We start from the raw sequence: 26,891 nt of genomic DNA, 5'->3' as shown, positions 1-26,891 counted from the left end.
TCTGCACAAGGATGAGTCACTGCACGGTTAAGACTTTAATTTGGATGTGCTATTTAAACAAACCTGCACTGGAGCTGCTCCTCTGCACTTCTCCCCCAGGTCCATCAGAACCTGCTGCCCTCACCAGAGGTAGCTCAAGTTCTGTGAAGGTCTGCACCCCCTTGGGTGAGGGTGCAATACAGTCACAGCTGGAAAAACAAGTGCTCGAGGCTTGACTTGCACATAATGCACTGTCCTGTGTCTGCGTCTGCTGGGTGTGTCTGTGTAATGAACAGCATTATAACTTCATCAACACTCAGTCTCCTGCATCCCAAACCCATTCCAAGCCCCAAAGTCTCCCTGGTGCAGGCTCAGGCTAGAAGAACTGGCCCCAGTCTGCTTTATCTGCATGAATGGGATGTGGCTTCAGCTTTGATGACAACACCCCAAAACTCCAGAAATAAAACTGTCAGCAGAATATACCTACCAGGGTTTTAACAAGTGATATTTAATTTGTTCAGAAATGCAAGAGGGTTTAGGGAAGAGAAAGAAGAGTTATGCAGGAAGCTGCTGAAGCACAGGTGTTAAAAACATGCACATTTTAAAAAGAGAGCTCAAGTTTTGGTGTGGTGGCATGACACAGGATAAAGAGTTCAGCAGACACACTGGTTAACATGCCAAACATCTATAACAAATCACTGTGGTCTAACTTTGTTTATTGGGAATCACTTTAGTAACCTGAAGTCACAAATAAGCAGTAAATAACAAAAACTACAGATAAACACAGGTTACACATGCAAATCCTGTTCACATCTCACATGAGCAGGTACATTAAGTGCACAGTTCTAAAGAGTCTTGACAAAAACAGGTTTTAACAAAAAAATGGTGTTAAAATGCAGGTATGAAAACTTCCATGTGAAGAAAATAAAGATACCTTTGTCCCTTTCAGGACTCCAATGCTGCTTTTGATATATCAGAGATGTACAACAGTGACGAGATTCAAGTAAAAGCAGGAAGAGCTCGAGGAAATAATACTGGTCAGAGAATGGGCATTTACTTTTCACTAAAAATACACGGAATAGCTGAATAGGAAAGTCTAGCAAGAGCTCAGGAAAAAAAAAAATCACGAAGTTGTAAAGCTGACTAATCACTAATTTTCCTATTTGCTATAGATAACAGCAGTGACATTAAAAGAAACTGCAATTCAACATTTAAAAATGCAACTTACATTTAAAGACTTTTCCAAAGTGAAATGCAATGACAGCCTTACACTCAAAATTAAATAGCTGCTAGGCTCAGACCAAAATACGGAATGTTCTAGATAAAATAAAAATACAGTATTACTTTTCATTTTTTATTCAGAATGGAACTGAAAGACAATTTCTGAAGCTTGAAAGTAGTAAGTTTCATTTAAATGCAGTTTTCTTCTCATAGATTAGCTTTCCACAAGGGTGCAAGATTTTTTTTTTTGTAATAGCTTGAAGTGTCAAAACAAAAAGTTGTTGCCATTCTCACATTAAGAACAAATTGTTGTCATTAACTTAACTGCATATGCTTTTTGCTACAACATTTAACACATGAACAGACCTATAATGCCTACTGTATCTCACTAAAACAAAAAAGAATACAGTATTTCCATCTACTACTTGTACTGCTTTTAAAAAAGATTAACATTAAAAACAAAGCCACGTTTTTCCTTACATCCTTCCTTCTTCTTAAGCTTCTTTCTTTTGTCTGTAGTCTTCTGCCATTTTATCCAGAATTTTCTGTTGACAGAAAGCAGTTATACTGAGGATATATTTAAAGAGTTTCTCACAGGCACAACATAAAGAACATAAATCGAATTTCCAAGTTTCAAGTCTGTGAACACTGACTGCAGTTGCATAGGTCTTAACTAACAAGGCTGGCACTCCTCCCTGCCCTGGATTGGAGCTCTGCTTGGCAAGCCAAGGGAATTCCTTCCCTTTTTGACATGGACTTGTGACATGATTGTGCCACTTACCTGGGTGGAATGTGCTCTCTACAGAGGCAGGGACACAACATCCCCCTCCCTGGAAAAGGGTTAATTTGGAAGTCTGAGGAATTTGGTATAACTTAGATGACATTTGGTAGCCACATCAATTCACCTATTTAATTTCTCCTGCTCTCCAATCAAAGGAAACTCTCAGCTCCACAAGTGCCACTGTGAAACAGAAGCTGTATTTCCCCCTTCCCTCCCCAATTCCAAACCCCACCACTGTCACACAATCACCCACCTCACTGATCATTTCTGCCATGGAAAAAGCAAAGCAAATCATGTTTCATTCAAGTAACTAAGCTCCCAAATTGGCATCATTCCCCCATCCCCCTTCCCTTTTTACATCAAGGATTTAATGTCCCATAAGCAGGTACTTCAATGGAAAGAAAAAAAACAAAGAAAAAAAATGCTATGGTGATGGATGAGGTGGATATTCTTCCTACAAGACCCTGCATGGGAACTGATTTTCTGATCTACTCCTTCACAGTGTTGCTTGTTTGGTGACAATTTTTGTGCCATTTGCCTTCCTGGGCTCTCTGCTACTGCAAGAAGGCAAGTATTTGAATTATGAGGTGCCATATTCTCCTTCTCTGTGGAGCTCCTGGGTTTTTTTGCTTTCAGCTCAGGGACCAACTGCCCTGAAATGCATTAATGTGACACTGCAGGACTATCAGAATTCCTCTGGGATTGCCCTTTCCTGGAGGTCATGTTTGCAGCTCACAGTATGAGGTTATAGCAGCAGCATTGTCACTCATGCCATGCAATCATGTGATACCTCATCCAGTTAGAAAATGGAAGAAGTGCTCACAAAATCAGAAGTTGCAAAGATTTTTTTTAAACATATAAAAACTTCACCTTCATCTTTATTGACTGGTTGAAAACACTCTCACAGAAGGACAACTGGAAGGGATCTGGGCCATCTGTATTTACTCCGCATTGCTACTTCTAAGCCTGGCCTTATTCCAGTTGGAATTCCCTCTTTAATCCAAATTTACAAGATAAAAAAATGCTGGAGCCCCTCTTTCAACTTTGTATTCTGCATATTATTTTCACAAGATGACGTTTTGGAGAGGTCTACCTGGATTTAAAAGTTATAGAGTAAGCCAATTTCCACTGCCTCAAAGGTTATTTATTATTCTCAGTCCGGTCTTGTTGAGCTCTACTCCCCAGAAAGAATCAAGCCATTTAAAATGAACAAGTTTTTGCCTTACCTTCAACTTTTGATAATGAGGAAGGCTGCTGCAATGGGTCTTTTTTGCAACATCTTCATTTGTGTAGAACAGGGAACACAATTTGCAATAAAACCCTGTTTTGGGTACCACATAATTCACACCTAGAGGAGTAAACACCACAAAATAAACTAAGAGATCTACTCTACATCATTTCTTTTAATGTCATATGTCATTTCAGCTAAATCTTAAAACCATAATTCACTTTACATTAAAAGCTGCTTTAATCTTTAAAAGTCTCTGTTTTGGTTTAGTCAAGCAGGGGCCTAGTAGTAACTAAATATGTGCAGGCTTCTTGGTTTTTCAATTTAAAAATCAACCTTTCAGATTAAGGGTCCATTTTTTTGGTTCCTTCAAGAACTCACAAGGTTTTGTCATCAGTTTTGGAGTATTTAATATGACTCTGAACTATTATCACTGTTGTGCTTTGCGCTAGCAATTGAATTTGTGCTGCTGAAAGATACCTCTTTCAATTTGTGCCTAAGGAAAGGGTTATGAAAAACACTATGAAAATAAGAAAAAAAAGGAAGAAAATACTCAGTTTAGGGCAGGAGTGAAGGAAGGGGAGGAAGGGGAAGCACTAAAATGAAAAGGCTATGGGGTAATGTATTGCCAAAAATAAAAGTCAGATGAAATGAGAAATGCTACTGCGATGCACAGAGAGATTTTGGAAAAGAAATGGAAACAGCCTTACCCACAGGAACGTTCGGCTGGTACGGCCCAATCCTGAACTCATCTGGGACAAGAGGTTTCTCCAGGACGCTCTTAGTTTCCTGCTCACCCTGGGGCTCTGTGCTTTCCTGGGTGTTTTTCTCAGCATCCTGTGCTGTCACAGCATCAGAAGCTTCGACATTCTCAGCCTTGACGTTCTCTTCGCTTTTCGTCCCGTTTTCTAACGTTTCACTCTCCTGCTCTGCCTCCTCCACCTTGTCCACCTTGATCTCTGCCAGGCTGTCCTCGTTCTTGCCCGCAGCCTTGGCCACCAGCCCCGACTTGCGGAGTTTCTGGTGGTCCGAGTCCTCCTCGTCGCCCACCTCGTCCAGGGTGACGAACCCCTCCATGCTGCGCGGGAATCCGCCCACGTAGCGCTGCGGGGACAACGGCGCTGGGGTCAGCTCGGCCTGCACCGCTCCCTGAACCCTCCCGAGCTGCCATCACTGACATCTCCAAACTCCTCCTGTAAGACCTGCCTCACTCACCCAAATCACTCCAGGCTGAACCTGCTCTTTTGTCCCCTGCTGCCAGAGTTGAGGATTCCCTTTCGTAGCGATATTTTTTTTTTTAATCGCTGTTGCACCATAGCAATGTGATGTCAACTTAAGAACAGAGCCTAAACCACTTAAATTCTCAAGCTGAAAGTTCTTTAACGTGAGTACCTTCAGTGATAGTAATTCTGGAGCCCACGAATTTTGTTTCTATTTGAGAGTCCCATAAGGTCCTTGAATTCATGGCCTGAATAGAAGGTAAAACCTTACCAGAACTATTCTGTCCCAACTAATGGTATGAAAGTTCATGAAAAAGATTTAAAAGCTCTTTTCAACCAGTCGAAAGCTTAGAGCATCCACATTAAAACAACCACTAAAACACAAACAAAACCCAACCCAAACCCACCAACCACCCCAACTTTGAAGGCCTCTGAAAATCCAGGTTTTATTAGAAGAGGAACTGTCTAAATTCTGAATTTTTGGAAATATTCCTGCTGATATGATCACTATTTCCACATACTCAACAATAACTGTGAGTAGGAGTGAGGCAGCGTTAGCTTTGTGAATGTGGGTCTTCAAGGAATGCACTTTGGGTCTGAAGCAGTTTATCACATTCCACAAACTAGTAAGGAACACTAAGAAAACTGGGAAATGCCATTTGTGTGGCCAGTATCCATCTCAGCACCATTAACCAGGCTCTTGAGGAGGATCCCCCAAAACTGAGATCCATGCACATCTCATTAATAAGGAACATGCCTTTCTTGCAAAACAACAACATTCCAAGCCAACAAATTACTAAAACTTTGCACACTACTCCACAGAACTGAGTGTGATTAACAAAGCAGGTAGGACATAAAACCCACTAGAGCATGAGATGATGTGGTGAGAAAAAGGGAATTCCCATCAACTATCCTGTGCCTGGAAACACCTTGAAACCAATTCTTTTCTTTTTCAAGTGGCAAAGGGGCCCTGGCTAACTGCAGATGGCCCTACCCCCTCTCAGTGTAAGGTGTAGCTGTACATGCAATTCTGCCCAGATTTGCCTCAAGTCCCCAGTACATTATTTTTTGAACATAATTTTAGGGATAACTACAGACAGTTCTCTGAGAAACTACTCAGGAGAACACAGTTCCTGGCTACGTATTAGCCAAGAATAGGGTGAGGAGAAAAGCAAGCAAATCCCAGCAAACAATAAGGATGGGAGCCCACAGGATAAAGGTTTCTGTCAGAACCAGGGACTTAGAACTAAATCCATGTGCAAGTTACATCCAGTGAGATCTTCCACTTTCTTCACAGGAGCTTTAACTCCTGTTCCTCTCCAGACAGGTGATTAGAAGACCCACAGGGCAAGGTCTGCAACAGAATGTACATGGTGTGCTAATTAAATTAGACTGGGCTTACCCCACTCAGCACCTCACTGTGTGAGTTACCTTTTTAAGCTTTTTCTTGGCTGCTGGAGTAGCTGCAACATTCCCCTCAGTTTTTACAGTCGCATCATCAGGTGTGTCCTTTTTCTCCTCAGTAGCCACATCACCTAAATTGGCAACATCTGCATCCTCTCCTGCTGAGCTACCACTTTCTAACAGTGCTGCTGCCTCCTCCTCATCCACCAGCAGTTCATCTTCAGACTCCAGGAGTAAACTGGGCTCGTCTTGCTCTGCCTGTTCCCCACTTTTGGCACCTGAAGTCTCAGCAGCATCCTCCTGCTTCTCCTCTTTTACTTTTTCTTCTGCATTGCTACTTTCAGGTTTCTGAGCAGGTTCTGTTTTGGACTTCTTATCACTGGGAGAATCTTTGCTGTCTGGGGAATATGTTCTCTTTCTGTGAAGAACAAAGAACATTGCTGCTTGTAAACCTGAAGAGCCCAAAAATTATTAAAGAAGATGATCATATTTCTTTAGACAAGCCTGGAAACTGCTGTGTTTCAGTTCAGAAAATGGAAGGCTGAGGGAAACCCTGAAGGACATCATTCATTCTTCAAACACACAAAAGGCTGCTCCGAGGAGAAATTATCCTTACAAGACAGGACAAGTGCTTGTGGGTTTAAATTGCAGGAAGGCAAGGCTAATTAGGGACTGCAAAGGATTTCCTGAGGAGCCTGAAGAGGCAGTGAAATCTCCATCATTAGAGGAAGAGGGTGGGTAGCATATTTGAAACAGTTCATCTCTGGGCACAACCACCAACCATTTGATCTCAAAGCTTGCCTGATTCTCTGTATTGTTTCTATACTCTGAATAAGGTATTTTCATATTTCTTTTAAACAACATCATGCTTTAACAATAGCAAATTACCTAGTTTTATCCTTTTTCAGCAGTTCAACTCCTTTGTTGGGAATCTAAAATAAAATTAAAAAAAAAAAAAAAAAAAAAAGAATTTGTGAGTCACAGCAGACTATGACTTACACAACTGCTGCAGCATTAATTCAGACCAGAATCTAATCCAGCCAAGTGCTTCCAGCTATGTTAACCCCCAGAACTCTGCCCATGCCACCCACCAACTGATCAGTAAACCTTTTATTTCATGCCAGACGGGATCTGACCAACCTAGAAATCCCCTGCCTTTATTCACAGTAAGGATTCAATACAAACAAATGGGATATCCTGCTCCAGAAAATTCGTGCACAATTCCTGGCTTGTTTGTGAACCAACAGCACGTAGTACAGGCACTGGCACAGATCAGTCCTAAGCTGTACTTTTCTCCCTGTCATTGGTGGAAAACCTTTAGCAGACTCCCACCACTTCATCTGTTTCTAAATTACTGACCAGGAAATGTCACCTGCAGGCAGAAACAAAGAAATCTATTCAAACTGCCACCAAGTGCTCATTTTGATGTGCTACCACGTGAAACAGTAAGATTTCTTCATGCTCCACAACAAAGCTGATGTTTCTAGGAGACAGCCTGACAGTTCAGATTTCTCCTGCTTTTATTATCCCAGAACTTTATCACTGAATATGCTGAGTTGGAAGGGACCCATAAGGATCAGCAAGTCCAGCTCTTCAGTGAAGGGCCCAAAAGGCTTGAACCCATAACCTTGGCATTATCAGCACCATGATCTGACCAGCTGAGCTTGTATCAGTTTTCTACCTACTGTCCCAGTCTGATGAATAAAGACCTATAACTGCATGAATATTACCCTGGTGTTATGTAAAAAACTCCCTTCAGTCAACCTTTCCCTCCCTTTATATGAGCTGCACAGGCAGAGGTGCAGTTCTGGTAAGTTTTCACAAACCTTCATTTTCAAAGAGGAAGAAAAAAAAAGTAGGATCCCACATTAGAGTGTTCTAAATGGAGCAGTTTTAATTAAAAGCTACATAACTTACCCTGAAATCTGAATTATAGTAACTGTTTGGGTTTTGTTTAATCTGAAAGGAATATCCTTTAACTTGTCCTCATAACACTACACATGTGCCAAGTAAGGGCACTTGAGGAGCCAGGAAAGATGAAAGCCAACTGTTCATTTTACATTCAACACTGAGTCTTCAATAAGCAATGGCTGGCACCTACTTCCCTTTACATCTTCAACTACAATTTAAAAAGTGCAAACATTGCTTACCCTTAACACCAGCTTCTTGTACTTTTCAGATAAATCCACTTTCACACATCTGCCTTGGAACCAAAGAGCTTTGTTGGCACAATGCTCAACCATGGCCAAAGCATCTTCTCTGGTCTCCATCTCAATAAAGGCCTAGAAAGATTAAAACACACATTAAAAAGCAACACTTTTCCAGGCTAAGTTAAATAAACTTAAAACACAAATATACTGAAACAGAACTATGAGGTTCAGCTACATTCATCTTCATCAAACACTTTAAAGTTTATTTACCCAAGTGCTCTACAAACCCCAGGTTTTCAATTCAGAACACCCCAGAGCCAGTTCTGAAATTCAACAGCCATTTAAATAATCTACCAAAAAAGTCACCATAAAGTGAAATATGATTTGAATCAAAAAGTACCAGTACAGTGAAACTTATTTAGTGCTGATGTACCTGGGAATTTCAGGGAAGCTCAGAGACTACCTCTGTATTTTATTTTTGTTTTTTGAAAGAGGCCTGAAACAGAAAGGCAGCAACTGCTGCTCCTCCAGCTTTGTGAGGAGATCCTCTTGGGAACAAGCCTATGGCACACTAAGGTTGCTGAAGGAGCTTTAAACAAACACATCTGGGTTGGAGTATCCTTGCCCAAAAACTGAAAGCTGTTTCAGCAGCCAACTTAGACAGCAAAGGGATTTTGTTTTTCCAGTGAAATAAGGTCAGGGAGGACTTCCTAGGGGTCACACAATAGTCTAGTAATTTTTCACTTCTCAAGTATGGCATTAGGGGATTCAGGCACCCATCTCTTTAAAAAGCAGTGAAACTTCCTATTTTACTTAAGGGAGCAATGAACTGGGACAGCAAAGCTTAAAAAAAATAGAGCTGAATATCTTAAACTCCTGTATATTTATAGAAATCATGTCCATGCACATCCAAAGCATTTCATTATACACGTGAAATGGTCAGCCTTCAAACCTTTCTTTTCCAAGCTGGAAAACACAGCAGGACTGCTTTTGCTTAGTTTTAAAGAATGAAAAATCAAGGGTAAATAAAAGAAACATGTAACAGTGGATTTTATTTATGTTTCAGAGGTAATGGTATTCAAGCCTAAAAAAACAGTCCCAAGGGTCCACAAATTCTGCACCATCAAATAATTAAGCCCCCACACTAAAATACGGGTTTTTTTTCCTGTTTATAAAGCAGCTCATACGCCAGGGATGTTTCACAGGAAGCCCCACCTAGACAGACCCCAGGTTATTTCCAAACCTATGCCAGAGCAGCAAGTCCGCACAGGCCCCACATGAAGGGGTCGTTTCCCAATTAAACCCTCTTCAAACCCTGCCCCAAGGGGTTCCCCTGCAGTCACCTGGCTTTTCATTCTCATGAGGATGTAGTTCTTGATCTTCCCATAGGGCTCAGCCAGTTTGAGCACGGCATTGTCAGAGTAGCCCGAGTGGGGCAAGTTGCTCAGGTGGATCACACGACCAAGTTCTGGCTTTGGTGGCTCAGTCTTTTGGTCAGGTTTACCCTCAGGTTTCTAAGATTAACAGGGAAAGACATATTTTAAGACTCATATATGAAATATATATGGGTGACTGCCCCTTGATTCATTTGATGCACTGAAAAGAAATTAAGAACTTAAATGCAGCAGCCTCATAACACTGAGTAACCCAGATTAAAAAAGGCAATGTTTAAAAAAGCAGAAATGTTTTACCTTTATTCTCTTGTATTTCTGTGACAAGTGGACTCTGACTGGTTTACCAAACACCAGGGCAGGTATTGTTGAATAATATTCCACAGCAGCCTGGGCATCTTCAGTGGTTGACATTTCAATAAATGCCTGAAATCATACAAAATCTAATTAAGTGCTGCTCTTTCAGGAATCAAATTTTGTTTCAAATTTCCAAGCTCTTCCATGTTTCCTTTTAAAAATAATTGCATCAGAAATGAAAACTGCTTTTTGGTTACAACGTGAACTAGTCTGCAGAACTTGGCACAAATTTCAGATACTTTATTTTGGTGCACAAACAGAACCATTTCATTTGTTTACATTTCACCTAGATTAGGATTCAGAACATTAGACTGCTTCCTGCTTTTTCCACTTCTATAGTACTGCTTTTTTTTCCACACTTCAAAATAAGACTAAGTAGATTTTCAGATAGTTTTAAAACAAGAACAGAATGTGGTGCTGTTGAGAAAGTAATGAACAACCAACCAGGAGGATTTTTCAATATTCAAGGGAAAATGCAGTAGTGCAGCATTTCTAGAAACACAGTCCTCCTGTCCCACATGCCCCTGACAACAGATGTGGCATCTCACCGGTAGCTGAGCAAGTCCTTTTCCAAAAAAAAAAAAGCTCAGACAGTGACAGGAAGCCCAGCAGAGACACCAGCAGTGCCCAGGGACCTAACCTTACCTCATTGATTTTGTTTAGGATCAGGTGATTCGTGATTATCCCAAAGGGTTCAACCAGCTGAAGCAGCTGATATCTCAGGTTCTTTCCTCTCTGGAAATCCATGATGTGCACAACTCTGCTTGTTTCCTGTTGAAGACAAAGCAAGAGCACACAGCATGAAAAACCTGTGCACTAGCAAAGCTAAAGTCTGCCAAGGCTCTGCTCTACTGCTCTGTTTAAATTTTTAAAAATATTGTTATCTATCTTCACCAGTGACCAAAACAAGACGCATCCAGAAAAGGCACAGAATTTCTAGGGATTTCCAGGGCAAGATGCCTGCCATGCCAAAGCTGCCTTTCCTTAAGTTCACTTTCCACGGCATCATGAAGAGAATGTCTAAAGAAGTTTTGTACAGTTTTGGAATAAGTATTTTGTAGAGTACTCAACACAACAAACTCCCAATCTCATGCCAAAGCTTTGGTACTTCCACACAAATTCTGAAGTATCACTTCCAAAGACAATCAATTCACTTCAAAAAAACCAAAAAACATCCAAACAAAACCAACACCTTAAGAACGCACAGAAAAATTATACAACAAAAATTGAGTTAAAAGAACAAGAATTTCAATACTAACCACTCTGCCCTTCTGCATGTGCCTGGGTCCTTGCATATTTCCATTTCCAGCTCCTTTAAGAAATTAGAAGAATGAACAAGCTTAGTTCAGCCTGTAAGACTGGGATTAACATGTCTCATCACAAGTTCTTAAAAGATATGTCACTTGTAATACCAGAGTGAGATCAAGTTCTAAAAAGTAATTATTTCATTGCACTCTAAAAAGGCTTTTATTTATTTCAGAGCTCTTGAAACTTGGGATCCTCATTCCTACTCTTTCTTTTCACTCTAAGATTAAAAAAAGAGCTGCATTTATTGCTGTTCAAGAACTGCAGAAAGCAAATACAGCCCATTGGAAAAAAAAATAAAAAAATCTCCTGTTTTAAATAAAATTTGCCAGAGGAAAACTTCTCTGTACACAAAGGATGTGAGATTTCTTTATCTAAGACACAGTTCTTACAAGTGAGGGTTTAGGTTCTAAAACATGACCAATTCAATCACAATACCTATTAAAAAGAAAAAAAAAAAAAAACAAAACCAAAACACACATGAGCAAAATCCCCTTTTCAAATAGTTTGCCCTACAGTTAAATCTGAGATATTTTGAAAAATTAACAGTGTTATTTTAGTGCAATTAAGTATGAATGCATCTATCCAAAAAGTGTCTAGAATACCTGTACTCTGTCAGGATATCCAGGTAAATGAATTAGTTTTGCTCTTTTAGTCATTTAAGCTACCTAAAAGGTAGGAAGTAAGAGCAGCAGGCAAGAATCTGATTCTGATTGAATGAATTCTGAATTAAATGAATTCTGATCTGATTCAGCCTCCTTTCCTGAGAGGAAGAAGCTTGCATCATCCATCTTCCCACTTCTCACTTGCTACTCCAATTTATTTCTCAAATTTACTTGAAAATAGAGGGGGAAAGACACTTAGGACACTGATTTCTTACCAGAAAACTCCACCAACATGTAGCTACTCAGAAGACAAAAACTACCTACACAGGAAAAAAAAAATCCAAGTGCTCAACACGTGTAGATTAATCCCAGTTAAAAAATCACCAGCCACGGGGAGTGGGCAGCTGGTAGAAAGGTGAAGTGTGGGAACTCGGCACCAGTCTTTAGTTCCCTGGCCAAAGTATTTCAGCTCTACTGCTGAGAAAAGCATTCTCTTTTGTTGTTTTAAAACACTGGTAAGAAATTAAAACAGGAGTTAAAAAAAAAAAAGAAAAAAACAACTAGCAAAGTGGTGAAGGTAGGTGCCTGCTGAGGTTACCTCTGGGCCCAACAGGAGGTCCTCCAAGGTGGAATGGAGGTGGTGGTGGTCCCAAAATTCCTGGTGCAGGGTTTGTAGACTGCTGCAACATAAAGGGATCACCCCTAGAAAGAGGAGAAAACACACTGTCATTTTAAACCAGGAAATTGTGAAGCTTTCATTCACAGAACACCTGAATTTCTGCAGAGTTTCTATGCAGACAGCTCAGGCTACTTTTACTGCTGCCTTTCAGTCAGAAAACAAAGGGAGGAATCCATCTGAACCAAAGGAAGTGTGCCATTTCACATAAAATGTTAGGAACGTCCTCAGCTTCAAATAAACAATTATAAATACTTCAAAACGAATTACTACTTACATTCCATGTCCTGAATCACTGTCAGGATTCCATTCTGGGTATCTTAAAAGAAACAAAATTAAAAGAGAATATAAGAAAGGTGCAATCTCCTCCAGCTGTGTAACACAAGCAGCAATACCTGGAGGTGTAACACAGCTGTAGCACAGGCAACACTGCAGGCCCACTGCCAGAAATGCTGCTCTTCAGGACAAACTCCCTAGTGTTTGCAGAACTGCTGGTTTTACAACAAAAATGCTCAAGTTGGTATCAGTAACTGCAATTACAACAGATTCTCAACTGCTAAATTCCAGCTGTAACATATACACATCAGTAGGACTGCAAAGCTATGAACCAGGGTCCCTTTTTGTCCTGAAGATGCTCCAAGTGGTTTTTACTCCCTCCAGGTCACAGTATGTTGTCTAAACCTGCTTTGTTCAACAGTTATTTTCAATCAGGGAACCTCTTGGGCTGGAAAAGACCCACAAGGATCATGCAGCCCAAGTGCTGGCCCTGCAGAGGACACCCAAGAATGGCAGGCTGAGCCCTCCTCCCCAGTTACTGTACTTCCAGTTCATACATTTCGAGCAGCAGCTGACAGCGGCGGCTGTGAGTCGCTCCATTGATGTGATGGTTCCACTCCTGCAGCAAAGTAAACAAGGCACAATTAGCAGCCACACACAGAGTCCTTCCCACAAAGCCCTGGCCTACAGCACAATGTCTTTGCTAAGCTGGAGTTTTGCAGATCCGTAGAGAATGGAATTTGTGGTGCTTGGAGGAGACACTGACACTGAACCTGCCTTTTCCCTGCTAATCGGGCTGAAAAGGTGTCTGATGGGAACAGGGCTGCACCAGCCTCAGAGTGCAAAGCTCCCTGGAAAACTCCAGCCCAGGCACACAGGGCCTCGGAAGCCTTTGGAACTGAAGGCATTTCAGATTTTCCTCTACTCTGCTTTATTCCTCAGACTTCTACAGATTAATATGAAATAAACACTCCAATTTTTGGAACCGTAAAGAGGCCAAGAAATTGCACGGAATTCAGAAAGGAAAGACTAAAAGAAATCTAAGTGCATAGCTAGGACAAACTAAAAGTATGCAGGTGAAATATAAAACATATGACCACTCAAAAGGAGTAATAAAAGAAAAAAGCAAATCTAAATTTAAGATGGCATAAAGGAGAAATAATGAAATTAAACCAAATCATCCAGGTAAAACTCCTCCTGGCTCTGGTTTTAGCACTAGAAAGGAATGAGGGATTTCTACTTTTTCTCTGCAGACTGTTTTAACTACAGAGGGAGTTACTTATTTTAGTGCCTGACCTCTGTATCTTTATACTCTTGCACAAATCTGTGCTTTATTCACATCTGTGAAGTGACAGAAGCTCTGGAGTTCCCCTGCTGCACACCAGGGAGCCACAGCCTGACCTTCACTCTGCTGCTGCTGCTCAGGGGGAAAGGGACTAGCAGAGATAAATGGGGGAGAATCATTCAAGAACCTTGGGGCTTGAAGGTTTTCTCCAACTAAAGGTTTTTTCTTATCAGCCACGATTTCAACTATGAACACGAAGTGCACTGCCAACTACTTTATGTGGGTTTTTTTACACATCTGTTTCTGCTTAGCACCCACAAAGGATTTCTGCCCAATCCCTCATCTTTCCAGGTTTTTGGTCTCTGCCACATACAGCAATCCTGGATACAATGAGACATTGCCAAGGCTCACTGTAGTGTTTCCATATGTTAAATGCCTATCCTGCACTTCCTATAAAGGAGAAAAATCTGGATTTAAAGTCTCTCATAAAGTACTACAATATTACTCCATGATGCTCCTGACACGGAGCAAGATGAAGTCATCCCTTTTATCAAGACGTAAAATGAGAGCACCACTTTTTCTTGTCAACTGCACAAGAGGTAGGCTCTGCAACTATAAATAGGCTGGCAATTCGGATGAAAAACACCCACCAAAAAACAAAAACAAACCCTATGAACCATTCAATAGGAAGCTTCTTCAGTTCAACACTTGCTAGCAAGTGTTAGCACTGCACTCTAGAGAAGAGTCTTTTAAACCCCAAACCCCTCTACATTTGGGGGCACAGTCAGACAAGCCTCAGTGGCTGGTTCTGCCAGACATAACATGCTTTGAATCCGTCTCCACACAAAACTGATGTGGAAGTTACCTGCAAACTACAGGCCAAGTCTGGGAGACTTAATTCTCATTGAAATGTTTTTAAATTGGCAAAAAAAGGGGGATGTGATTATAACTTCAGATTTTTCTTGTCCCCTGCAAACAACAGTAGCTCATCTACGTGAACTTTTTTGTTACACAATTCCAATTCTGGATTCCCTTTGGTGCCTGCACCCATTTGGAAGCATCCCTTCCCCAGGGTTTTGGGGCACCAGGTTATTTGTATTTACAGGAACTCATTTACACAAAGGCCCCAAGTTAAGAGAGAAGCTGAGCTGAGTTTCTGCAAACCCAGCTTCCCCTTTGGCTCGGTCGATGCCAGGCAGAGGACACGCTGTTCCTCAGAAAATGAGGCCACACTCCAGCTCCTAATTTTAGCCAGCCCTCCCCCAGGGCCACAGCCAGGTTCTCCATCAGAGATGAACCAGGTTCAAGTGTTTCACCTCCAAATTCATCTGCTCGGGTTGCCTCAGCCTTTGTCTCTGGCAGGAAAACAATCCCTCCACGTCTAACACCTCATTTCCTAATAAAGGGATCAGGATTGACTAAATGCCTGAAGTAACTGGGGCACAATTTACTTCTCAGACAGAAAATAAACTCAGTCTTAAAATATACGCACACTGAATTAGAGAAGCAATTAAGAACATCACTAAAATAAAACAAAAAAACCTCCAGAAGATTAATCTGCCAATTTAAGTTACACTAAGGATGTTTAACACCTTGCTTGCACTTAAAATACACATGGCTTCATCAAACACTTTTTAAAATTGCTGATGTTTTTATTTGGAGGTGGGGAAAATGTAGTTTTGTTACTACAGTAATGAATTTACGTAGTCCCAGCTATGAAAAGCATTCCCTTTCTGCTTTCCATAAATTTCTGTCCAAACCAGGTTACTTTAACAGTTATGTTTTACTTGATTGAATTTTGTGGGAGCCACAAAACGAGGAGCTCTGTAATAGCTGGGTATGCAAAGCAGAGGAAAGAAGGAGAGAAAGAGAATAATTCTTGTGCTGACATGATTTCTGAAATCAGAAAAAAAGCCCCAACTTGGGTCATAAGAACCAGATGATCCAACCACAAATATTTTATTGTGTGCTACGAGTTTTTAAGTCAAAGTATTATATTCCTAAAAAAAAAGTTGTACATGTTACAGAAGAGGTCAGCCACTTGGTAATGCTGTTAAAAGATTGGTATTAATAATTTGGTATTTCTCATATCCGGAAAGGTATTTCCATGTGGATATCCTTTCATTAGATCTGCACTCCAAAGCACACTAAGAGCCACGAGCCTTTAAAATAAAGGGCTAAAAAGACCCCTACTTACAGGATTTATTGGTTGCCATCTTCAAGGGCCTCAGAAGTTAATGTTTTCAATCTAACCAAATGAAATCCTTTTACAAAACTGAGCATGGCAGCTAAACTGTTAACACTTAAAACTTCAGTGAAAATAAACATCAAACACAGGAGACAAGAAACCTGGATTACTGTATCTTATATAAAAAGTAATTAAAGCAACACAAGTTCATAAACTGTCAGATCAGGTGGAGCCATACAGCGTGTGCTCTAGAAGTGGTTTGATCCTTTCCTTGCAGGGACAGAGTAATTCTTGTGTTTCAAAAAGATCAGATGTACAGAACAGCACTTTTTGAGAGGTAACTGTAAAGAAATGGTTAGTAACAGCAATTCCACATCGTATCAATTTTACAGTAATAGCACGGTATTACGTTTTCAATTGAAGGCCTTCCAGCTAATTAGCCACTAATTGTGACAAGAGGGGCACCGTATTAGCCAATTAAATTGCCTGGTATCCTGGAAATCAGCAAGATGAGTACATTGGAAAAGGTGAAAGTGAGAAGGCTCTGAAAACACCATCTGAACATGTTGAGTAACCTGCTCCCTTCGCAGAGCTGCACTAGGCGTGGATAACTAAGAGGGAAGTCTCAGCATCACCGAACACACCCGAAGATCCACTCTACTGGGAGCCAAGTAAAGAACACTACTAGGAACACAGAGCAGGATACTGCAACAGCAGATTGATTGCTCGGAGAGTCTACAGGGATAGATGCAACATGTGACAATAAAAAGTGAGTCTGAAGTGTTCTAAGAGAGTTGTGAAAAAAGGAGAAAAATGACGACAAATTTCAGCCATAGTATGAGATAGAGCGTTAAAGTGAAATTAAAAAGGCAAGAATGAGATAATCTAAAATGTGGTTTTTACTTTTGCAAATAAGTTCCAGGGCTCTACATTAACTCTTTCCCTCTGGACAGGGAAAAAGCAGAACTATGCAAGAATGCATCTTAACTACATATAAATCAGCAATCAAGACAGATGTGGAGGAGAGCTGAAACTAGCTTCCAGAATGGCATAGCAGATACACTGCAAAAAAACCCCAAACCAACAAAAAAAATACCAAAACCCACCCCAAAACTGCTTGAATGCCAGATGTTTGTGGTTAAGAGAACATGTAGATGTAAAATATAAACAAGATATCCCAGTAGATGATAGCTGTTTGACTTGAAGTTAAGCAATCTGGACAAATAAAATACATTAATGTAAAGCCCTGGTTTACAATGTTTTTCAACAATTAACCTTGCAAATATACCAAGTGCCTTTTTCACTCTCAAACCAACTTTCAGATCATTTCAAAAGCAACCAGACCATAGAAATAATTAAAGAAATAGGTAAAAACAGAACAGATACTACAACGTAAAGGAAAATAGAAGTATCTGGTGCATAACTCACCTTATTAGAATGAACTGGCATATCACATATAGAGCACAGATGGGGATAACCCTTCGGTAAGAATCCATGGAAGTCTTCAATATTGCTATTTGGAGGAGCACCTCTCTTTTTCTCAAAGAGAGATCTCTCGGGACCAGGACCACGACCCATTCTGTCATACTCACTGTCAAATTTATGATAGTTATGCGAAGTCTCACCATAAAAAGATTCATCCCTACACCTTTCTCCATCTCTCAATCTGTCATCTTCATAATCCATTCTGTCATAATAACCAGATTCTTGAGAACGACTTCCATGGTCATAGTCAACCACTGGGTTGAGACTAGGACCACGATCATCAAAGCTATCTCTTCTAAAATGCCTTTTTTCTTCCCAATCATCCCTAGGTACTCTGTATGGTGGTTCCCGTGTGGATGATCTGCCATCTCTACCATAACCTTCTTCAGCTCTCCTCCTTTTAAGTTGTAGAAGGATCTGAGGCAAGTTTTCAGGAGTGATCTTGTCCTCTGGATAGCGACTCAGTTCATCTAAGTCTCTAGCAGACAGACCAAAGCTGGCCAAAATGTTTGTGGCCTGGTCTGCATCTCCACGGTGCTGAGAAGACAAAGGGAGCGGACCTCTACTTCCAATGTTAAATATAGACTGCAAATTATGGGAAGAGGTACTACCAGAAGACAGTGCACTATGAGATCCTTGTTGGTTCAATGAAGAACTCATTCCAAGATTCATTAAGCTAGCAAGGCGTGCAGTACCCTGGTTCATCCTTCCAAGAGATGCTGGCATATTTAAAGACTGGGTAGCAGCAGCAAGAAGGCCTATTCCTGCAGAGAGGTCACGCCCATGACCTTGTGAATCCCTACTCAGAGATGACTGCTGGAATGACTTGGACATTGTAGAACTAGAGCTTGTCTACTTTATGGATCAAAAAAAATTCTTTTGGCTTAGTTTTTTTTTTTTAAGATGGCTGCAAAGAGAGCTCACACTAGAAAGCTAGGCAAACTTCACTTCAAAAACGGTAACGCCAAGAAAGAGGATCAATAATGACTGCAGATCTTCTTCAAGCTGAGAAACACCAGACAATTCTGTAGAAAAACAAGCAGTTTTAGTCATAAATCCCTTTAAAACAGATGCAGTTTTAAACTTATGCATCATGTTGATCTAAAAAAACATTAAAGCTCTCAATCTTACAAGGCTTTTATCACATAACAGATTCAAGAGGTACCCAGAACCTACATATATTATTGCAGATAAAAATACAGTAGTGTTTCCTATACATGCTACTCTTCTTCCACAAAAAGCTACTTTCACACTGAAGAAAAGTGAATTTCAGAAGTTTGCGATGTCTGAAAGCATCTATAAAGTTTACTGACATGTAAGCCTTGATCTCTGGTTAATGGCTTTGTTCATACCCTACATTACTGTACTGTGCCTGTGAGAAGAACACAAAAAACTTAGGCCCATAGAATCCAAGATGACTTTGGCACATAACACATATTTGAAAATGAAACCTGTACCACCACAGAACAGGACGAAAGGAAGTTAAAAGTAACTGAAGTCTGGGCAAAAAGTTTCTGCTATAAGATCTGTAAATAAGATCCAAACATAATATTCAATCTTTATGCAGTCAAATTCCAATTACTGATGTGAAGACAGATGTGAACAAGAAAAACAAGTTTTACATTTAGCAGGAAGTAAACAAGACCTCTTGTTCCAATTGCAGTTACTCTGCTAACAGCATTTCTGAAAGGAGTCTTTACTCTGTTACATGGCAGCTGTGACATCAGCCTGTACTCTCAGACCTCAAACTAAACAAGGTCAGGCTTAGTGCTGGGATGGGAGACCCAAGGAAAACCCTGCTCCTGCAGGAAGAGACCCCAGTGAGTCAGGAGATGGCACCACATCCCAGTGGCACTGCCTGGCTGGGGCTGGCACTGACACCATGACCACCTGTGGGAGTTAAAGCTCCTAAAACACTGCTCACAAGAGAGAGGTGACTCTTTAGTGTCCCACTAAAAATACTAACCTAGCACTCCAGTATTTGGTTCAACTGCGCTTACGTGAAGTTTAAACTAAGCAGTCAATCAATATCCACAGCACGCTGCAATGAATGTATTTCATAATATGTTCTTCTAGGGCAGAGCAGAAATAACAGTAATACTTCACCCCATCCTCCTCCAGCCTTGGGACACATACACAAAGTTTAAAGCAATTCCACACGTGTGAAAATATTCCAGCAGGAATAATCAGTTCTTGGCTCCCCGATACCACAGAGCCCTTCCCAGTGTGGGCAGAGCAGTCATGCTTCTCCAGCACTGCCACTGAGGAGCACATCAAACACAGAATCACTTGGAAAAGAAACAGGCACAGACTGCACAGCTGCAAATGAAGTCAGCTCCCAAGAGAACAGGTAGTTTGGGGAGGAATGGAAAAGACAAAATGAAAGCAAGGACTTTTCCTTGAAGAGACCAGCTCTGCAGAAGGCAATGGCTCTCGTACTGGAAACAGAAGGAAAAAGGTCAAGGTTAGAGCTCTCTATCCCCATTGCCTGCTCAATCCACAGCCTGTTCCAACAGTGCATGAGGCTGAAGAGCACCTGGGTTTTCTTTCTCAGTAGCAGCATGTTACAAAATTATACATTTATATAACAAAAAAACCCCCAGGGGATTCCCTGAAAAATACACAAAATACATGTAACCCACACAACTCCACCTCTATACAATTTGCTCTGTACTCTGTCATCAATGCATCCCAAATCACTTCAGCTGGGTTTTTAAAGTACACATATGCTGGAGTCACTTAAAGAAAGCTTAACTGTGTGACATTTGTTAAGAATAAAAGATTGAGAAACATGGGGATGAAGATAAGTTTGAAAGTTCTGAGGCAAAAGAGAGAAAAACACTGCAGAAAGCTTCAGAAGAAAACAGTAACACAAGAACACAGGGGGAGCATATCAAGTGAGTTGGTTCAATGTCCTAGGGAGATGGGACAGAGAAGGGGGCCACATTGGAGAACACCTGAACAGAAAGCATTGAAGTCTATTGTAAAAATCAATACTTTTTAAAGTTCAAACAGAGAGAAACTCTAACATTCACCAGGGTACCACGCTTTTATTTTCTATTCATTCAGTATTCCTCAAAGTACTTTCAGGACAATTTTACAAGTTATTCCTTACTCATTCCATTTTTACACCTAAATTTCCTCCTAGTTTATTCACACACTTTCAGAAGTATTTGAAGTTGAACTTACTGGGTTCTTCATAAAAATCAGGTATTCCAGAGGGCTTTGTGAGCCTGACCATGCAGTGATTCCACAGATCCCCCTGTGGTCAGGAGAGGCTCGCTGTGTCCTGCTGTTAGTGCAAGAACCCACACTATTCAAGTTTCCACTAAATCAGGAAAGTTCTCCACTTTTCAAAAACATGCTTTATTTGAACAAATGCTCCCTAATCCTCCTGTCACAGCTGTCAACTGGCAGTTCATTGTGTGCTGCTGCAGAGATTAGCAGGGAACAAACCCCACAGCACCCCGGGAACGGGGCTGCAGGACCCCGTGGACCCCACAACAGAGCTTTACAGAACCACACCCAGCTCCTGCAGCTGCAAACCCAGGGGAGGGCAAAGGGAAAAATAAAAATAGGAAAGATGGGAGAAAAACCAAGACAAAGACACAGACAATCTTATGGAAAAGCATGCAGTGGGACAGTAAGACAAGTGTATGATGGAGACAGAGCACATGTTGGCAGTTGGTGCCAGTCAGGAAGTGCCCTACACCCAAATTAGGTACTGAGCACTTTAATTAACAAGTTTGGATAGCCTCAAAAAAAAACATTAATTGTCACACCACTCATGCTGCACTCCACTCCTAACCAAGCCCTTCCTTTAAGACAAAGGAAAGAGGTGGGGGAAGAGCTCTACCCTCACACCAAAGGATGTTTAACTTCCACAGGGTCAGGTTTAAGGCGATCCTAAAGCAGCATTCGTGAGCTGCTGATTCCGTGCCAGGATCTGACAGGGACAGGTTCCCACGGAGCAGGGCCAGTTTTGGAGAGAGGTGCCATCAACTGAGTCACAGCAACAAGATGGGCAGGACTGAACAGAGCTGCCTGAGAGCCAGACACGAGTTAGTTCAAAGTGTTATGCTAAGTGTTCTCCACTTAATTTCAGCTACACTGGGAACAGACAGGCTTTCAGATAAACCTTTTTTTAAGATCTGTGCACAGAAATTTGGCCATATTAAGATTTGAAAATATATAATATCAAGCAATCTCGAAATAAGTTGAAAGTCAAAATGTTATTAGATTTCCAGACAAATGCAGACAATGAAAACAAATTGTATCTACAAGTTGCAAAAGAGTTCTCTTTCTATAAAGGCAGACAACAAAAATAAGGAGTTTGAATCCTACAGAGTACACTGTTATCAGAGCCCAAAATGAGGCTGATTTTCAAACACTATAGAAGGTTTTTCTCTTAGTGTAAAACTGAACATATCTCTTCAGTAAAGCTTACAGAATTCTTGCTCCAGTATTAAGTTTGACCTGAGTACAGTTTAATTCAGTGAATTACTGGAATATATTGATTATGTTGAACACAATAACCTCAGCTTGTCACCTTTTATGGAACACAGGCTGAAAATAAGTCCCCAGCTCCCTATTCCTTCTGCCACTCTCAGGGGGTTTTAACCTATGCATAGTCACTGTCATTTTCATGTTCATCTCGTTCTTAGAGCGACTCATCTTTTACCCATTCCTCTTCCACTATTTACAGAAAAAAGGTCTTAAAAATGAAAAATAACTTTTCACTTTCTAGTCAGTTTCACTTTCACTTCAAAACACACTGAATTAGAACAAATAAATTCAATTATGGTAAGAACATGAACTTATTGTGTGAAAAGCACACCCTCATTTAGTAAGAACACAAGGATTTTGCAGAGGTACACCCTTGGGAAAAAAGTATCACAGAAGTTTTTGGAAGTCTGCTCTTCGCAAAAACAATTACAGGTCTTCCTCCTCCCCTCTTACACATTGTACTCAGCATGGCAATCCCTTCTGCCACGGGAGATTTCTGTTTCTTGCCAAAACTGGCTGCAGCACATCATGCTGAAAAGTGTTATTGAGGAAAGAGATCTGGAATTTGGACAGGCAGCCCTTCGTGCTGCTCTGAGAATTAATGGTAGCAAAACCAAGAACTTGCAAGGAAATTAGAAGCAGATGTTATCTAGCTGCTGAATGACCAAGTACAATGGATTTCAAATCCAAGGGATTAACTTTTGGGCAATACAGAAAAGGCCACCGTCTTTGTAAAGGCAAAGGAGGAATTGCCCAGCAGCCTTAAAAAAAATACAGATTCTGACTCATTTTGGCTCCCAGTGTTCAGAGTGGTTATTTAATATTGCCCTTTCACACCAAGAAAAGCACTCATCTTCTTCAAGCACCTCGAAGGCCATGCCCTCAGAAACTTCAGGAGCACCTGGCACAGGGGACTCGCTTTTTCTGGGCACAGATTAACCAGTCTGTTTCAGGCACAACTACTGGAGGAGTTTCAGATCTTAGGATTATGTTTAGCTTCATCCCAGGGACTTCCTTGATCAGAGGAATACAAAATAATCTGAGAGCTGAAGTGACTGTAACAGAGGATTGTTTCAGAACAGGGAAGTGTGACACCTGAACAGGCATATTTAGAAATGTGAATTAAAAGGACTCGTTTAGCAGTAAAGAATCTTAAAAGGACTTACAGTTCTCAATATTTGAATGCAAAAAAAGAACACGAAATTAGTTGGTTTCCTATTTCTGCTCATTACATAATTTAGTATATTCAACCAGCCCTCTTTTGTAAGGAGTGTATTTTAGAAGTGCATTTATTCCTTTGTAGAAACAGAAGTGGGGGGGGGGGGGGAATAATTCAAAGAACAGTAGAGAAAGAAGGTAAAACCCATGTATTTTTGGAAAGGGAAAGAAGTAACGCCCAGAAACAACAGGTAATTGCTGTCACTGCGGTGATCACAACACAAACATCTCTATGGCTTCCAGCCATTCCCTTCTACTGCTTTCAATCCCACTGACACCTTTCGAGTCCCTACTCTCCAGTACGACAGATGCATTCAGGTTCCTGCAGCCCCAAAAAGCTCCATGGAGCCACTAACAGAGAAGCTCTGCCAAAAGCAGAGTGTCTGTGGAATGCTGTGGGATTTCACTGGGAAACTCTGGTAACGCAACAAGGACATGATCCCCTCCATCCCCAGCAGATGTGGGGACAAACAGTCCCTCAGACACCAAAATTTTGTCACCAATTCCAGAACAAGCCACAACAATTTCATTAACAGGACCCACAGAAAGCGATCCAAACACAGACCAAATTTTACTACTTAAAAAAGAAAAAAAAAAGGCAGCCCAAACCAAAACCCCACACAGAAGTTGTGTGTTCTGATTTGGTAAACTGAATTTCTGTCTGCCACCAGGCATGTCCAGGGCTGGGATAAAATCCTGGTATTTGCCAGCTGAAATCCTGCTTGAGGTTGCAAGTAGTATTCTAGCTGCAGAGAAAAATCAAGGAACTGTTTCATTGGTTCAGTGCTCAAAATAACCCTTTTGTTGAAATTATGACTGCACAATATGGTACTTAAGCACTCACAAACTAATTTAGTTCAGAAATATGGTGAAGTATTTGCTTTTGTTTTCAAGACTTGTTGACTCAGAGAGCTGATGAAGAAAGGAAGCAGCGCTGAGGCTACAAAAGAACACTCATAAATTAACAAACTGAATGGAAATAATTTCATTGCAGCTCTGCTTGCAACAGCTTCTCTCCTAGATTTGCTGAGCCACCCAGAAGTCTGTTGAGTATTACATTATAAAATACCTTTGTATTCACCAAATCTCTCAGCAGAGACATATGCAAGTCACAGCCAAGGGCAGCACACAGCTTTTCCTAATTCCTCACCAAACTAATGAGTGCTTTTATTTAAGTGCAGTCCTGAATAAACCAAGTGGCTATAACATAACAGCTAAATGGAATTTCATTCTGGAGTCCCAAACACTGACTCTTTTTTCCCCTCTTTAATTGATTTTCAGTTTTTATCTTTTCAAACATGGATATCCAGATTTTAAGGACCCATTCAGGAAATCCTCTGGGGTCCTTTTTCCATCATTTACTTCCAGGATGTATGTAACACCAAGTGCTCAATGCAGAAGTACAAACACTGGTTTATCACTTCATAAACACATCCAAAGGCCTCAGTGACAGTATCCTCACTCAGAATTCAGTAATGAATCATTCTGGGAAGTGCTTCTGATAAAATTCAAGACAGAAGTTCACTAATTTCTTGGAAACAGAATAAAAATGTTAGTATGTTCCACTACACTTTTATAAAAACAATTTACCATTTTAGCACATTGAAAACTTAAATTTTAACACGTTTCAAAATATGAGATTAAACCACTGGGTCAATAGATTCTTTGTAATGAAGCTTCTGGAAACACACCCTTTTCTTCACCCCACGAAAACTACACAAACTGCTTTAAGAAACTTACATTTTTGACCAGAGCTGCCCCCTACTTCTCTGACTCCAGGAAGTCAAGATCATCTACAGTTCAAAAAATCTGAAAAATTTAATGCTGAGTAAAAAGAATAAAGATCGTTCTGCAGTTTGAACCGCTATCAGATCCTTTTTTCCCAAAGCTCTGCATCGTGGAAAGAAAAACAGCCACACATTTGGAATCTGAGGGATGGTTCAGCTTTCTTTCAACACCGTAAATGCCTCATTTATCATTTAACAAAGCGGTTTTTCAGGCTCCCAGAAAGTTCTTTTCAACTTCTGCTTGTTTTCAGAATAGGTGAACTTTGTATCGCATTACTCTGACTCTGGAAGCAGAGTACTTACATTAAAGAAACGGAACGTTATCAATCCACCACAGGAGGAGAAATAAAAAAAAACATCCCCGAAGCTTAACTTGTAAGCACAGCCTGAATTATATGAAAGTGAAACTGAGTAGAAAGAGGGGTCAAACGGCTGCCTGCACTGCCAGGATTCGTATCGCTCAGTTCATTAATTCTTAAAGCCAGATGGGCATCAAAACCAGCAGTTTTATACTCTAGCGGCCTTCAGAGAGTTAAAGAAGGAGGGAGGAACAAGGCCGCCTGCAAGGCCCCGGCTGGCGCCAGCAGGGGAGAGCTCCAGGCATGGGGAAGCGTGGTGGAGCTGGGTCACGGCCGCAGCACCGAGCGGCAGCCGCGCTTCCCGGGCCCGCGGGGGCGGCCGGGGCTTTGTTCGGGCCCGGCGCGCCCGCAGTTCCTGCCGGCGGCGGGCGGGGGCGCCCCGGGGGCCGCGGCACCGGCCGGGCCGGGCCTGCGCTTGACCGCCGAGCGCTCCCGCCTCGCCCCCCCCCACCTCCACCCGTCACGGCGGGGCGGCCGCCGCTGGACCCCGAAATGGCGGCGGGCCGGGGGCGCGGCGCCGCTCCTACCTGCGGGCCGGCGGGGACTGAGCGCGGCGGCGGCGGCGCCTCCCGCTCGATGCGACGGGGGAATGGGAACGGACGGACGGACGGCGGGGCTGAGAGAGGGGAGGGATGGAGGGGGAGAGAAGAGAGACTGAGGCGGCTGCGCGAGCCCCGCGCGCGCCTTGCCGCGCTCGCGAGAGCACGCCCGCCCGCTGCCCGCCCGCTCACGTGCCCGGCCGCGGCCGCCCCGCTCAGCTCCGGTATCGCCGGTGAGTCCGCGCCGCTCCCGCCGCTGGCCGGGACCGCCCGCCCCGCCCGCCGTGAGGGATGTGGGGTGTGAGATGGGGACGGGGAGGAGGAGGCGCTGCCGGTACGGCTCTCGCGAGAGGTGGGGACCGCTTACCCTGCTCTCGCGAGAGCACCGCCGCACCGCGCGCCTCCAGCCCGCCGCCCGCGCCCCGCTCATTGTCCGCGCTCCCGCGGGGCAGCATGGGAAGGCGCGGGGGGCGGGGCGCGGCGGGGGCCACGCCCTCCCCCGGCGGGAGGAGCGCCGGGCTGAGGGTTCGCGGCTCCCGTCAGCCGCTTCCGGGGAGCGACACCGGCGGCAGCGCCGCTGCGGGGTGTGCCCGGGGAATCCGTGGTGTGTGAGGGGTAGCCAGAGTGTCCTCTGGTCCTCACGCTGCTCTCTGTGTCCCAGAGCACGCCCACAGGCACCCAGCCCAAGGCCGCTCGCCTCAGCACGACGCGAGTGTCACCATCGCTAAAATATTCCAAACTGGGCTCTCGCTGGCTGTGAGGCTTGTTCGAAGATTCTGGTAAAAAGGCTCTGCAGTCGATGTGCGAGGCTGTGGTGTTCCTCTGATCCAACATTGCCACCTTGTGCTGGATGAGGAGAGGTCCCTGTGCTGCTGCTGCCCTCCTGAAACCCTTGAGTTGAAACCAAAGTACTCCTACAACCCCTCAAGTA

The 26,891-nt window shown here is 42.3% G+C and overlaps 1 protein-coding gene across 3 annotated transcripts; it reads right to left on the bottom strand.

Annotated features, from left to right (window-relative positions):
* Positions 1-466: 466 nt before the first annotated feature.
* MATR3 (matrin 3) lies at positions 467-26,374 on the bottom strand. Of its 3 annotated transcripts, XM_062502398.1 has the most exons (15): positions 25,949-26,239; positions 17,495-18,576; positions 13,151-13,212; positions 12,595-12,636; positions 12,240-12,343; positions 10,991-11,043; positions 10,377-10,502; positions 9,675-9,800; positions 9,327-9,497; positions 7,984-8,115; positions 6,722-6,765; positions 5,861-6,251; positions 3,920-4,313; positions 3,208-3,329; positions 467-1,745 (listed from the first exon to the last, which is right to left on the bottom strand). In XM_062502398.1, exons 2-15 carry the CDS (start codon positions 18,383-18,385, stop codon positions 1,695-1,697), a joined length of 2,709 nt encoding a protein of 902 aa, XP_062358382.1. In that variant the 5' UTR covers positions 18,386-18,576; positions 25,949-26,239; the 3' UTR covers positions 467-1,694. The 3 variants fall into 3 exon arrangements, with proteins under 3 accessions (XP_062358382.1, XP_062358384.1, XP_062358383.1); XM_062502400.1 differs by lacking the exons at positions 17,495-18,576; positions 25,949-26,239 and adding an exon at positions 26,328-26,374; XM_062502399.1 differs by lacking the exon at positions 17,495-18,576.
* Between the last annotated feature and the right edge of the window lie 517 nt (positions 26,375-26,891).

The sequence above is a fragment of the Cinclus cinclus genome, chromosome 14 (assembly GCF_963662255.1).
Source record: "Cinclus cinclus chromosome 14, bCinCin1.1, whole genome shotgun sequence".
Taxonomy (NCBI): Eukaryota; Metazoa; Chordata; class Aves; order Passeriformes; family Cinclidae; genus Cinclus; species Cinclus cinclus.
The sequence above is the reverse complement of the archived record's forward strand: the minus strand, read 5'-3'. Positions and strand labels throughout refer to the sequence as shown.

Coding starts and splice junctions, on each gene's coding strand:
- MATR3 (XM_062502398.1), bottom strand. CDS start 18,385: ATGTCCAAGTCATTCCAGCAGTCATCTCTGAGTAGGGATTCACAAGGT. Junction 13,213..17,494: donor TGCCAGTTCATTCTAATAAG/GTGAGTTATGCA, acceptor ACTTTGCTGCAG/GAGTGGAACCATCACATCAA. Junction 6,252..6,721: donor CTGAAAAAGGATAAAACTAG/GTAATTTGCTAT, acceptor TGTTCTTCACAG/AAAGAGAACATATTCCCCAG.